Source organism: Gadus chalcogrammus, chromosome 15 (genome assembly GCF_026213295.1).
Source record: "Gadus chalcogrammus isolate NIFS_2021 chromosome 15, NIFS_Gcha_1.0, whole genome shotgun sequence".
Taxonomy (NCBI): Eukaryota; Metazoa; Chordata; class Actinopteri; order Gadiformes; family Gadidae; genus Gadus; species Gadus chalcogrammus.
This window is the reverse complement of record NC_079426.1, coordinates 23,288,423-23,303,165: the sequence shown is the minus strand read 5'-3', so window position 1 is coordinate 23,303,165 and position 14,743 is coordinate 23,288,423. Positions and strand designations below refer to the sequence as shown.

At 45.6% G+C, this 14,743-nt stretch overlaps 2 protein-coding genes across 2 annotated transcripts in view; one reads left to right on the top strand and one right to left on the bottom strand.

The window, feature by feature from the left end:
• Window positions 1–6,691, top strand: part of dync2li1 (dynein, cytoplasmic 2, light intermediate chain 1) — a 22,401-nt gene extending 15,710 nt beyond the window's left edge. Inside the window, exon 13 of the mRNA XM_056609815.1 lies at window positions 5,949–6,691. Coding sequence (XP_056465790.1) covers window positions 5,949–6,011 — 63 coding nt within the window. The 3' untranslated portion in view covers window positions 6,012–6,691. The remainder of the gene's footprint in view (window positions 1–5,948) is intronic.
• Window positions 5,888–14,743, bottom strand: part of abcg5 (ATP-binding cassette, sub-family G (WHITE), member 5) — an 18,214-nt gene continuing 9,358 nt past the window's right edge. Inside the window, exons 8-14 of the mRNA XM_056609811.1 lie at window positions 13,971–14,184; window positions 12,073–12,278; window positions 10,109–10,247; window positions 9,661–9,734; window positions 9,046–9,157; window positions 8,702–8,814; window positions 5,888–6,905 (exon numbers count right to left, since the gene is read on the bottom strand). Coding sequence (XP_056465786.1) covers window positions 6,724–6,905; window positions 8,702–8,814; window positions 9,046–9,157; window positions 9,661–9,734; window positions 10,109–10,247; window positions 12,073–12,278; window positions 13,971–14,184 — 1,040 coding nt within the window. The 3' untranslated portion in view covers window positions 5,888–6,723. The remainder of the gene's footprint in view (window positions 6,906–8,701; window positions 8,815–9,045; window positions 9,158–9,660; window positions 9,735–10,108; window positions 10,248–12,072; window positions 12,279–13,970; window positions 14,185–14,743) is intronic.

The window sequence follows — 14,743 nt, the reverse complement described above, 5'->3', positions numbered from 1 at the left end:
ATTATGCAATTGACAATTCATTATGCAATTTAATAATGTAATTTGTAAATACGTGATTCAAAGTGTCTTTTAAGATGCAAAGTGACAATGAAATCCTCAATACCATTTGCAAAAGTTATATCAATGAAAATAGAATAACATTTGGTAAATTTTTCCTTTATTCAAATTGAAAGGCTATAGTGTTAGTCTGGATCCGCCCGCCTGCTTCCACTCAATTTGAATTTCCCTTCAGTATTAGGTCTGAGTCTGCGGTATGTTAGTGGGTTTTCTCAGTCTAAATTGTCTGCGTCCAATCAGCGAATAGAGGGAGTGGCTGAGATCAATGGCGTTAAAGTCAGCTCTCGTTGACGGACATATTCACGCACAGTTTTTGGTTTGTTTACAGCCTGCGCGCAACGTGATTCCAGGCCAAACGTTAGCGATTGGTTATGGCAGATCCAGCGTGGCACTAGGCAGATCCAATAGTTTTAAACTTGAACAGACACCCGCCTTCAAATGAGTTAACGTTTGTCAATTGAGTAGGTCCAGACTCTTTGTACAAATGAAATGAAGTACGAGAGTAGGACCAGGCTACTATAGTGTCCCCGTGATTGCCATGCACTTCGCCACTCTCCGTGTGTTGCGAAATTCAGATGACATTTCAATCCGCAAAAAAAAAGATTATGCAAAAGATTTGGAAAAACGTTTTGCAAAAGATTATCGCGTCTGGGCGGGAACTACGTCACTTACTCGTCAGACCAGATGATCATCCACGACATAGCTAGCACAGTTGGCACTTTCCTTCTATTTCATGTAGGCTACGCCATCTAGGCTTCGCCTTATGGGCTTGTCCCGTGCGCGTGTTTGCGCGCACTGAAAAATGTCAACTATGTACCTATCAACATGGACACCGTCCACATTTCCAATGGTACCGTGTATATAAGGCGGCGCATACCGCCGCTCATCCTCCCTTTTTTCTTTCAGCACTTGATGAAAGAATCTACGGAAAAAGTAGATATGAAGACTTCCATGACTAGTGGCAGCGGCGTGGGCGAGTCTACTGACCAACGGCCCTTTTCAGGCCTACTGGAGAGCGCTCCTATAAGAGCTAGGGGGCCCTTTTCGGGGCCTCAGGGCGCCTCCTGTCCCGCTTCCCTGGCGCCGGGTGACGGGCACCTGGCGTGTTTTAGGTGCCTCGGCGCTGAACACGCCGCGGCTGCCGTGGTTGCTCCCGCCTCCTGCGCCGCCTGCCGCACTCCTGCTTTTACTCCCCGTCGGTGGACCTCGCTGAGGCCATCGACATCTTCAGGGCCGGAGTTCCGGACACTGAGGACGCCGAGGACGAGCACATCGAAGTGGACGACGTCGCCTCCTTGGACGACGTCTTTGCTGACTCTGCGTCCGGGTTCTCCCGCTCCGGGGCTTCCACCGAAGCCACTGTCGTCCCGAAGGAGAAACCACGCCGGATGGCCGATCTCTTCGGCGGGATCATGGGTGAGGCGGCGGCCATCAAGGGCATCCCTATGCCAGCCCCGCCTCTCTCCCCCATGTCGGATGACATGCAGGGCGAGTGCTTTCGCACCCTGTCTTCCTCCCGGCGGGCTACCCAGTGCCCCCTGTTCCCACCGGTTCAGCACCTTTTCTCCGCTGCGGGTGGGGACCCTTCTACTCTGAAGGCCCCGGTGAGGGCCTTCACTGACTTCACCAACGTGGAAGGGTGGGCTGATACTCAGGCGAGGGGGATCCCTCGCCTGGAGCCTTCCCTAGCAGTGCTTCTCTGTCCGGGCGCCGGATGGTGTCCTACAGAGAAGCCGCTGCCCCCCGACCACCTCCAGTTCTACGGCTAGACGGCTCGCTGCCTGTTCAGCGGACACGAGCGTGGCGTCTAGACAGCCCGCTGTTTGTACAGTGACTAGCTCTGTAACATCTACCACGCTCGCTGAGCCTCCTCCCTTTCATGGTATACCCCCTTGGTCCACACACTGTGTGGAGGCGGTAGGGGCTGAGGAATACGGGTTATTCCTGGACAGCGTTCCTCAGCTGTCAGCTCGCCCTCTCCCCGACCGCTATGCTTGTTGGCTAGAGCGGTGCGTTCTACCATCGTGGTTGGACAACACGTTGAGATGGGGTCATCCCATACAGTTGAAGCGCCGTCCCCCAACCTTTATGGGTTTGGTGGAGACCAGGCTACGGGACCCGGCGGCAAGCACGGCTCTGGCAGCAGAGGTGGCCCGTCTCTTGGAGAAGGGGGCCATCACTGTCGTTCCCCCCCACGAGTCACACCTAGGGTTTTACTCCCGCTACTTCCTGGTTTCCAAGAAGTCAGGGGAGAAGATACCTATTCTGGATCTTCCCGTGTTCAACAGATTCGTTGCCGCAAGGAAATTCAGAATGCTCACTATCAGAGCGCTGCTCCGATGTGTGAGAGGGCGACTGGTTCACATCCCTGGATCTCAAGGATGCTTACTACCACGTCCCTGTTCGGCAGGCGCACAGGAAGTTTCTCTGTTTTGCCTTTATGGGGGTGGCGTACGAGTACCAGTGCCTGCCATTCGGCTACTCCCTGGCCTCGCGCACCTTCTCGAAGTGTGTGGAGACGGCGTTGGGGCCGCTCAGGCGTCAGGGAAAGAGGGTTCTCTTCTACCTCGACGACCTACTTATTCTGAGCAACTCAGAGGAAGCTGCGAGAAGGGACACCATGACGGTGATAAACCATCTCCCTTTCCTGGGTTTTGCCATCAAGTGGGAGAAGAGCTTCCCGCTCCCCAGCCGGCAGATAGTCTACTTGGGGCTTTGCCTAGACTCAGCCGCCATGACAGTGATGCTCTCGCCTCCTTGACGAGACGCCATCCTGTTGGCACTCATTCTCAGAAACGTGACCGCTCTGTCCACCATGCGCCTGTTAGGGCTAATGGCAGTCGCCCATCCCGTGGTTCCCCTGGGTCTGCTCTTTATGCGCAGACTCCAGCGGTGGTTTGCTCGCCAACGGTTGGACCCCGTGCGACACAAGCTCCGGGTGCTCCTCCCACCCCGTTCGGTGTCACCGGACCTGGAATATTGGGGAAACCCCCCCGTCCTTCTCCGGGTTGTTCCACTGGGCAGAGTGACGTCCTACGTAGTGGTCTTCACGGACGCCTCGTTGACGGGTTGGGGAGGAACGTGCCTCTCTCACTCGGTGGGAGGCGAGTGGCGCACGCCCCCTACAGTCCACATAAATGTGCTGGAACTCGTCGCTGTGAGGAAAGTGCTGTTGCATTTCTTTCACCTGGTACGTGGCCGCCACGTTCTGATCAGGATAGACAGTGTGTCGGCGGCGGTGTACATAAACAAACTGCTCTCCACTAAAAGGCGGTCGAGCTCTGGCTTTGGGCTCATCAGTATCTCCTCAGTCTGAGAGCCCTGCATATCGCGCATGCTCAGAACTTCAGGGCGGACCTCATGTCTCACGATGGTCCCTGCCACGACGAGTGGCAGTTACATCCCGACATTGTCAGACTGATCTGGCAGAGGTTCGGGACGGCTCAGGTGGACCTGTTTGCGTGCAGGGAGAACACACACTGCAGGTGGTGGTTCTCTCTCAACCCTCGGGATCTTCCCCCGTTTGGGGTGGATGCGTTGGAGCACACACCTTGGCCGCGGGTTCTCTTGTATGCGTTTCCTCCGCTCCAGCTGATCCTTCCTCTTCTGGAACGGGTCAGACAGGAGAGATTGTCCCTGATTATAGTGGCTCTGGAGAACCGCTCAGCTCTGTGGTTTCCAGAGCTGGCGGCGCTCTCACGGACGGCGCCGTGGCCGGTACCGTTCAGACCGGATGCGCTTTCACAGGCCCACGGGACGGTGCACCACCCGCCCCATGTATCGGGACAGCTGTTGGACTGGCTCCTGAGAGGTTGATCCTGCAGGGCAAAGGTTTGCCTGAAGCGGTTATCAACACTATCCAGGGTGCTCGTGCACCTTCTACTTCTTCCCTCTATGCGGCGAAGTGGTGCGCTTTCTCTGATTGGTGTGACGGGAACCACGCTGTCCCATCCCATTGCAAGGTGGGAAGCGTGCTTGCGTTTCTACAGCACTTATTGGAGAAGGGTTTGGCTTTTTCCACTATCAAGGTCTATGCGGCAGCCGTTTCGGCTGGCCATGCGGGTGATGGTGGACCGATCTTCAGTCATCCACTGGTCAAGAGATTCTTGCGTGGGGTTAGGCCTGTTTCGCGCGTGCTTACACCACGCTGGGATTTCCCCACCGTGTTGCGCGGGTTGTCCAGGGACCCTTTCGAGCCTCTGTCTCAGGCCCCTTTGGATGCCCTGTTCTCTAAAACGGCACTCTTATTGGCTTTGGTTTCTGTCAAACAGGCCTGTGAGCTAACCGCTCTTGTCTGTCAGCCCAAGCTGCTTGTTGCTAAACGAGGACAGCTCCTTTGCGCTGCTCAGACCTAATCCTGCGTTCCTCCCTAAGAACATTAATAGTTCTTTCCGGTCGAGAGATATTGTGCTTAAGGCTTTTCACCCTCCGACTCATTCTAGTGAGGCGGAGGCGGAGGTGCATCTCCTGTGCCCGGTTCGGGCGCTTGCTATGTACGTGAAACGCTCGGCCGCGTTCCGCTCCACACAACAGTTGTTTGTGTGTTATAGTAACACTAGCAGGGGCTGTGCTCCCTAAACAGCGGTTTTCTCGCTGGATATGTGAGGGTGTTTGCTTAGCCTACGCTCGGCAGGGCTTAGCGCCACCATTGGGCGTTAAAGCTCACTCAACACGGGGCGTGGCCACTTCAACGGCTCTACTCAGAGGCGTTCCCGTGGAAGACATCTGCGCGGCTGCGTCTTGGTCTTCCCCCCGCCCCTTTGCCCGTTTTTACATGTTAGACATGTCCAGGGACTCACTCTGCAACTCTGTGTTGGAGTCCGGTGCCCCTTCTACGGCTTAAGAATGAAGGCATGTTCTTTTAAGCAGCATCGTTGAAATACCTCTCGCCGGACGGCGAGTTGGACTTGACTGCCAGTATTTCTCTCCCGCCGTTTTTCAAATGGAAAGCGGGGTAGAGGGGTTCCCATTGGCTCGCCGATTGACGAGTTGGTTTTGTCTGACAGTATGGCACTCCCTCCGTTTGTAGAACGATAGTTATGATATTATAACTCTAGTTCTATGATTTTAGGCGTAGCCGTCTAGCTTCCCACCTGCTGTACCCTCCAAATGCTGAAAGAATAGTGTGGAGGATGAGCGGCGGTATGCTCCGCCTTATATACACAGTACCGTGGGAAATGTGGGCGGTGCCCACGTTGATTGGTGCATAGTTGAAATTTATCAGTGCGCGCAAGCACGCGCACGGGACAAGCCCATAAGGCGAAGCCTAGGCGGCTACGCCTACAATCATAGGACTAGAGTTATAATATCATAATTATCGTTTCTATGCCTAGCATTGTGCCAGGTTTGACTGGGTGGGAAACGTCTTTTGCAAAACGTTACACTACACTTTGAATAACGTGTTTACAAATTACATTATTAAATTGCATAATGAATTGTCATTTGCATAATGTAATGACTTATTGAATTGCAAATTGCATTACCATTTGAATTTTGCTACATATATGCTTCCATATGTTTTCCCCTGTAGTCAGAGTTACCTTGCACATACCAAAATACCTTGATCACTTTTAATGTTGTGCCAAGAACAAGGGCTCAATGAAACGCATTGGACATTAAACACTATTGTTTGCTAACTATACATTTTAAAATTTAAATGTTTTCTAGGTTTTGTTGAAGGCTACTGTTTTCTAGAGTGGGGTTCTGCCAGAGCTCAACACTGATTAGTATACATTTTGAAATGTATTTGTTAAAACATTTAACAAACAAGATTTGTTAAGTGATTTAAATAAACAGTTTAAACCTTTTAAAAATCATTCGAGTTTGGAAGCCACCGTTTTACATTAGTTTGGATAGAATTCTTGATATTTATTTTTCTGTACTGTTCTCAGGAGTTGCAGCAGTACAGAAGAAATGCTGCAAAGTCATGGAAAGAACTGGAACTGGATACCTAGTAACACACACACCAACACACACACACTGATTATTTCCTAGATTATATATAGAAAGAGCATATCATTTATATTTATACATGTACCTAATTTTGTCAACAATGTATTTAGATGTTATTGAAAATAAAGAATCTTAAATAACTATTTATTGCATATGTAATACCTGATACTCAACATCATAAGGACCCTTTAAAATTGGTTTGATTGAAAATAATATAACCTTTAAAGCTGGATTAAAAAATATATATATTTGTTTTTGATTAAATATGAAACAGTTTAAAGTTGACAAAGTTATTTTAATCCATTTTATGATACTTTGTCAGCATATAGGTCATCTGGCAGGTAATCGATTCCATCAATCCATCCAATCACTTTTCAGGTGCAAAGTGCAATGATCATTGGTTTCAATGTAAATTGGTTTGGACATAGCCTGTCTTTTAACAGTATAGATATATATTTTTTAAATATATCCTTCAAGCATCCACATACTGTAGTTCGTGGCTAGTACACAAATACACATTTATGTCATAAAGATACAATCAATAATGATGACAAAATAAACTGTGAAGCACAAATACCATAAATTAATTGCCACAGTCCCTTAATAAAATCTACTAAAACTATTGGGTGCCAGCATCGATTGACTCCATCTGGACCAATCGGAATCACCGACATGTGCTTTGCAGGGTAGAAAAACCAGAACCTCGTGCCGGTGTCAGTGTCGAATGAGGCGGTCTCTGATCTTGAAGCTGGCCACCCCGAGCAGCAGGAGGGTGGGTAGGAAGGAGTAGAGGAGCACAAAGTCCAGCGTGTAGCGCGACAGGGCCCCGGGGTAGCCCTGGTCGATGATCTGACTCCCCTGGGCGATCAGACACGCCCCGGGGATCACACTGTTACCTGGGATGACAGCAAATCAGTTAACCGGACTGGAGAAACCTTAATGGATGCTGGAGATGGAAGATCAAGGTTGCTCTAATCTCAACAGAACTTGTTCATATTGAGATGAATAATGAACACCAGCCTGATCACTAGTCTATAGCAGCGATTCGATTCCCAACCCCCGGTCCCCGTACCGGAGCTGATCCGTGGACCCGTTAGAACCAGGCTTTGAAATAATTCCAGAAAATAAAATAATTAACCGCAGGCGGGGATTAACGGGGTCTGAGCAAAATGAAAAGTCAAGAACACACTAATGGAAGATATATAAATATGACATATTATGAAGGAAAGATGTTGATGTTCCCCTTAATGCCAGGGGATGCCTCGGCATTCAGGTGACTGTGCTGCAGAGCAATGGCCGAATGTCATGTTCAGCATTGTCTAATCGGGATTCGAACTCTCAAACTAAGGATCACCAGTACAAGGCATTATCCCATTGAGCCACTGACAAACCTGAAATGTAGCCTCATTCACATGGTGAAAATTTCTATTGATAAGCACACAACATCCAGAAAACTCCAAGCGAACATATCTCAAATGAATTAAGGGCTTTCTTAAAAATCTTTGAGATTCTGGGGAAATAAAATTTGTTGTCAAGAACACTAACGGAAGAAATATAAATATGACAGAGTTCATTATGAAGGAAAAATTGTTAAAGAAGATGTTCCCCTTAATGCTATACTGTGTCTTGGCAGTCAGATTCTTGGAAACTAATGAGCCAGAATGTTGATTGCCTGATTAATTTCAGGTGCTGTTCAATGTTGTGTTTTTTAAATGAGTGGCAATGCGGAATGTCATGTTCAGCATGCTCTAATCAGGATTCAAACTCTCAACCTAAGGATCGCCAGTACACGGCATTATCCCGTTGAGTCACTGACATTCCTGTATTCCATGAAGCCTCATTCACAGGATGAAAATGTCGATTGATGAGCACAAAACATCAAGAAAACTCCTAGCACACATTTCACAAGAGAATTAAGGGCTTTCTTAAAAGAGTACAGATCTGAAAATATGCACTGTTAATGGTATCCACCTATAATGATATCCTTATGGTAGTTATACAATAACAAAATGGTCATATAGGCAAAATGGTATGAGACTGTGGACGTTTGGCTTTTCTATGAAATTGTGGGAAAAGTATACATTTTTAGAGCAAGAAGACCAGTGTAGGCTTCAGTATGACTTTTACAGAATTTGAGGGGAAAAATAACGTCACAGAAGCAATAGGGGCCCCTAATAATGTCATATTTCATAACTTGGGCTATATGAGTCATGTTATTTCCTGCAACACGAAGACTCCATACACTTATTTGTAATGAGAAAAGGGAAACATTTTGTGAATTGTTCTGAAAGTTCAAACGTAAATGCACTGTGTCTTTGCAGTACTTTTGTATTTATTTATGTCTCAGGTGACTTTTATTGTGTTCTTTTAAATGGTATTCTTTATATTATTGAATTGTTGAGACTCAAGCATTTCATTGCTGTTGCTTTAATGGTTGTCAATATGATTTCTTGAAAAACAGCCACATCCTTTGTTTAAAAATGATGCATCTTTAAATTAAGGCATTCAAATTGACCGGTCCTCCAATTATTTTTATAAATATGCCAAAAGAGGTTTGGAAACCCTGGTCTATTTGATTATGAATCAAAAGTTGAAAATTAATCATTTAGATTGCAATCTAAGATCTTTATATTATTCAGATAAAAAATTATATATTTTCTTATTGATTGTGTCGGGGGCCTGGGACACTCACTGCAGGTGAAGTTGAGTTCATGAAACTCTGTGACGATGAGCAGCTCACAGCTGTACTTCTGGAAGGTCAGGTAGCTGAGCCACTGGAACACCTCTGGCATCTGCTGGGTGCTTCTGCAGTGAGCAGTGGATTGTTATTCCTGCTTTGGCTCTTGTCACACGTATTATGAGCCAAGTTCCCAACCGAAAAAGGTTAGGGTTCATATAAAAAATGACTTGGATCCAGGCTCTACGTAAAAGAGATTTGTAACAGGTCACAAAGCTACATCTCATGAATGACTCAAAAAGAATGTTAGTAAAAAAAAAAAATCGCCAATTTTTTATCCAAAAAGAAGAAGCTGTTACCTGAGGAAGCCGGAGCCCACCAAGATGCCAGCGATATTGAGCAGGGCCACACCACTGTTGATCATGTTGGGGTTCTGCACCACCCCCAGCAGAACCACCGTCAGCCACTCACCTGGGAAACAATACAGACAATGACCCCATGAGAAAACACTGACACATCCATTACAATATTAATATAATACAATACAGTACAGTATATTTAATGTCAATAACTCAATACATATCTACATATAATACAACACACTTAATGCTTGGCAGCAGTCTGCCATCCTGCAGAAATTACTTGTCATAAGCCACGGCTTGATTCGGCTCCTCTCAAATCTGGTATCAGGCATCAAGCTTTCCTGATACTGCAGAAACCAGATACATCACACCTGATCGTATCGCAAAGTATTTGTGTGTGTGTAAGAGTGAGTAAATATTAAATTGGCTGCATTTTCTAACTTTTCTCACCAGTTGCCCTTCAAAGCAAGCTCGTCGGGAGCAGTTGAGTTAACTGTCTTGCTCAGGGACACCTCGACACTCAGCTAGGAGCCGGGAATCCTCCTAGTGACCCACTCTACCTACTGAGCCGCTTCTCACCATTGATATAACAAACAAAGGGATGTAACCAACCTATGATATGAGGCACAAGGACCACAGCGGAGAAACACAGGAAGCGCATGGTGTCTGGATGCATGCCCACCGTCCTGTCAGAACAACACAGAGGCTGGAATACTGTTTACTGAGGCCTTTATCCCTTGAGATTCCATCAGCAAAAGTATCCCGATAAAGGAGTCATTAGGAATTGGTCCTGATTATAATCTGACCCATAACAACCTCAGACTTGGTAGCCAATCACATCTGTTATATGTGGCCAAGCGTTATACGTAATCGCCTGAGGCCGTAGCGCAGGAAACGCTCAAACACTTGATAGGATTCACTGATATGTATTGTCTGTCCCAGAGATGTTCAGACCGACAATTTAGCTTATTTTCAGTCGATGAAAACATCTGGAGATGAAGCAGGATGTGCGAGGCGTATGGTGATAGATAGACTCTAGCATCAATCTCCAAGGGCCTACCAGTAGAGGAAGGAGGTGAAGATGAAGACACTGACGATGCTGAAGGGCAGGATGTGGAAGACGTAGGCCAGGAACATCTGCCACTTGCTGTAGAGCCCGTCCTGGCTCTCCTGGTCTGAGATGGCCCGCAAGGACGTGACTGAGAGCAGATATACAAACACGCCGTTCAAATGACATACTTTACCACTGCACTCTGCTCTTCACTTTTCTTTCTTTCCTTCTTCTTTTTTTCTGTTTTTTATATCGATATTGTCACTATCATGTTGTATGAGTGGCACTTGTTCTGGAATAGTAATAATTTGTATGAAAATTCCATTCAAAGCCATTCCATTCAAAATCAATATCATTGAACCATGGGACGCTCTCAAATGCATGTGATGAAAATTAATGTGGCAAGAGGGGGTGCCAGCCAAAGGGGCCAAAGGTCAGGATGCAGGATAAAGTGCCAAAGGGGCCAAAGGTAAGAAGGAGAGAGAGAGAGCAACGTGGGACAAGGAGAGGTGGGCTCACCTTGACCTCAAAGCAGTCAAGGCTAGTCGAGAACAGAGCTCACTGACATACACTGAGGGACTTGGCTTAAGTAGAGTTGGGATGATGACACCAGTCTGTCTAACAAACGTCTCTCACTGTGAAACCATGTTGCAATGTATTAGACTATTGTTCAAAATGCATATATCCAACAAATACCACTCAACATGCACCATGTTAGACCAGTTATTACTTATTAACCCTTGTTTAGACATTGCAAATGTTAGCTAGAAAATAGTTAATATGTGCAATATCATATCAAGTGTATATTTGTGTGTATTGTGAATGTCTATTTCCATACACGTGTAACATCATGTTATTATCTCTGTCTGTCTGTCTGTCTGTCTGTCTGTCTGTCTGTCTGTCTGTCTGTCTGTCTGTCTGTCTGTCTGTCTGTCTGTCTGTCTGTCTGTCTGTCTGTCTGTCTGTCTGTCTGTCTGTCTGTCTGTCTGTCTGTCTGAGATTGTAAGGTTACCATCTGCCCTAGTGCCTGCTATAAATACCAACCATAAACACAGCCAACACTCACAGTGATACACAGAGATAGTGTAATGACATTCTGGTAAAGATAAGGTTTATACATTGGTTCAATTTCTTTAAAAAAATGTTTTTTTGAAATGGGTACTGTTAAAGTAGGTAAACAAAGTACAATTATGATTCAAACACTAAAATGTGAAATGTTTCATATGCATGAAATGTGTGTATAAGTACGGTATTATAGAAATATGTTGATGTCAAATGTGCATCTTGTGTAAAACTTAAATGAATGAACTCAAAGTAAACGAATGGGTTATTAGTTATGTTCCGCATAATCTATGGTTACAATACAAATACCTAGAAAAAACATTTACATTCATCCTGTCCAAATTATCTCAGTGTTTGCTAAAGATATAACCCCTACCCTTCACAGATTACAGAAAACAATAAACTCTCAATTCAGGCACGTAAATGTAAATAATATATCATTTCTGATAATGAAAACAACTTCTACCTGAAGACTCCACACATTACAGCTCTGAATATGATACAAATGAGTGAAATTGAGATATCTCCGTGCAAGGTAGTGTAAAAATATGGATACATATATGTCCAGGTCAATATATGGAGGTCTGCAACTGAAGGTATAGATAAAAACATTTGGCAATTTATCCCCATCTTTTTTTCCCTTGAAATTTCCAAAATAATATCAAATGCTCACCCAAAGTTACAAGAGCCCAAAGAGATGCCTTAAATGTCCACTCTCTTTCTGACCAGTAGCCAAGCAACACTAGCGTTTATTACTGCATCATCAGAATTTCTGAAACTATGTAAATCAGTATTCAGAATTGAAGATATGTCCATAATGAATAACACAACATTCTGAATAAATAATGGAGAAGAGAAATGTAATGAATGGCCTGAAGTTGAGTGGGAGGCTGTAAGGGTGCGGGACTCACAGAGTGCCACGGCGTTGAGCATGCCAGTGTATGGCGAGGCGCCCACCGCCTGGTAGATGATGCCGATGCGGTCCTGCACCGCGCCCTTGGTCACGTCGGAGTCCAGGCGCACCACGAAGAAGGCGATGAACAGGCCGTAGATCAGGTTCTGGGACAGGCGCATCAGGACCCCCATCCTATCCCGAGACAGGTTACGCATGGTGCGCCTGGACACACACATACACACACACACACACACACACACACACACACACACACACACACACACACACTTAAATACATTCTATTTTTGTCTCTAAGGGGTCTCTATCTCACAAAAAAAGAGTTCCCATCGCGAACATAGCCAAACAAGGCTATACAATTAAATAGGCAATAACTTGACATACGCACACCACACTTCTCTCCTGGCTCCCTTGTGTATGGCAGACTCTGTTTGTCGTCAAACATCGCTTCTGGTGTCCGGCCATTGAAAGAGAGGTTGGGGAATATGTGGCTGCATGTGCTGTGGCTGCCAGAACAAGGTCTCCCAAAGCCCACCTCCTGGTCTCCGGCGCTCATTCCCTGTGCCTCCCCTGGTTTGCATTCTCCTTGGATTTGGTCACTGGGCTAGAAGTCCCACTTCTTTCGAAGGTGGATACATTTTTCCAGATAGTGCATTTCCTCCCTCTACGAAGCTGCCCTCCACCACAGTGACGGCGGAGGCTAGCCGATATTTAATAATGACAGACTTTTAATTCGGGGTTTCAATTATATTCTTTGGACTGACAGAGGTTTCCATTCATTGGGCGATGTCTCTGGAGTTGATAGTCTTCGTTCATTAGAGGATTTATTGATACAGTTTCCACACACCTATTTTACTTACAATGAAGGGCCGTCGTGAAAATGTGTTGGATCCCTTGGAAAGAGTCACTGCATAGGCTCCCACTGCAAGTCTTGGACAGTTTGGGTGCTACAGGTGGCTTACTTGCCACACTATATGGGTACTTCTTGGAAAAAATACATTCCTACACACTTACTCCCACAGCCTTACTGTCTATGGCTGTGGGATAAGAGAGATTTAGAGGGATGACATTCCAGATTCTGACCTAAAAAGGGAAGTTGCAGTGGTCCCCCTATGTGTATCCGGTTTTGAATTTGAATTTGTCGTCTGCTGCCTCTGTCTTGATCCTCAATGAACTTCCCCCCCTACACCTCCCACTCACTAAGTAAAAAAAATATTTGTTGGCCTGACTGCAGGTAGGAAAATTATTACCACAGGCTGGAAGCAACCACATTCACTTTCACTGAGGCAATGGGTTAAATACCTTTGAGTTGAGTGTCAGCTATTTCAGTTTTACATTACTGATCTTCCTTGGTCTCTGAGGTTTTATTTTGGGTCCCACCTTGTATTGGTCAGTCCCTAGTACCTAAGTCATTATTCGGTGAGTGCAGCCTGTTGTTATTTAAGGTCTACTTTGTTGGACATACTATTTCCAACTGTACATTTTGGGATCTTTACATTTGATCTGTATCTACACAAGCCAAGGAGATTTAGCATTGTTTGTCTTCATATATTGCAATGTACTTGTGTGGACGGGGTGTGTTTGCGCTGTAATTGGGAACGCTAGAATTAAGATGAGGCCTTGTTTTGTCTTTTTTTGTGTGATTTCAAAGTAAATAACTTACCACAAAAAAAGGTTATAATCTTGTGCAACATGCACATTGACCCTTCATACACTTGCAAGAACACATGGACACATAAGGATTACTAAGGAAGTCTTACTACCAAGGTATTAAGACTTGTAGTAATGTATTGAATATATACGCTACAAAACAACAATAATTTCATTCTGGTCTTCAATGTCGAGACCCTCGATGTATAGAGACAGGGACAAGCTGAAGAAGAGCAATGAACCGACCTGAAGAGGACCCCCATTTTGACCAGGCTGCTGGGAGACTCTTTGCTCTTGAAGGGGATGGCCGCCTTGTTGCTGACCCGGAGGCTCTGTTCCATCTTTCCCAGCATGCTCTGGTAGATGGCTGAGCCTTGATAAGAGGAAGTGATGTTGTGCATACGGCTGAACGTGGCTGCCTCCCTCTCCACGCTGCGCGTATCCACCGACGTGAAGTCGACTGTCAAAAACAACCAGACATCACACATCAAACAAGAACCACCAATAACAGCATGAATGACAAATGGTCAAAAAAGATACATAAGTGTGCAAAATTACTGCCTTCACTGGTTTCAAATTACTGATTTACTGTAACATTGCAAGGAAAATACTCCTTCAATACAGCGTTTTAGGCTTAATTCACGGTTCTGTGTACAGCATGTATGGTGGCAGCTTTTAAGCGGCCTCTTCTGAGAGCGGATCGATTTATTTGTTCCCTTCTTACTAAAAATACAAACAAAGATGTCCCTATCGCATTCCCGCGGTTGAAAAATTGTTTGCCACTTCCGCTCTACATGGTCATAGGTAGCCCATCTATATATTTGACATCTGCCAGTCAGAACGTCAGACATCACGCTCAATAGGCCAGACAGAACACGGCAGTCAATCATTTTTCACACATAGAATTGGATAATTGTAGACTATAAATAAGACCATAACTATTAAACCATATTACATGAACTTAAATATTATAATTATTTCAATAGTATTATCAATCTTAATCACTCAAATTAATTTGC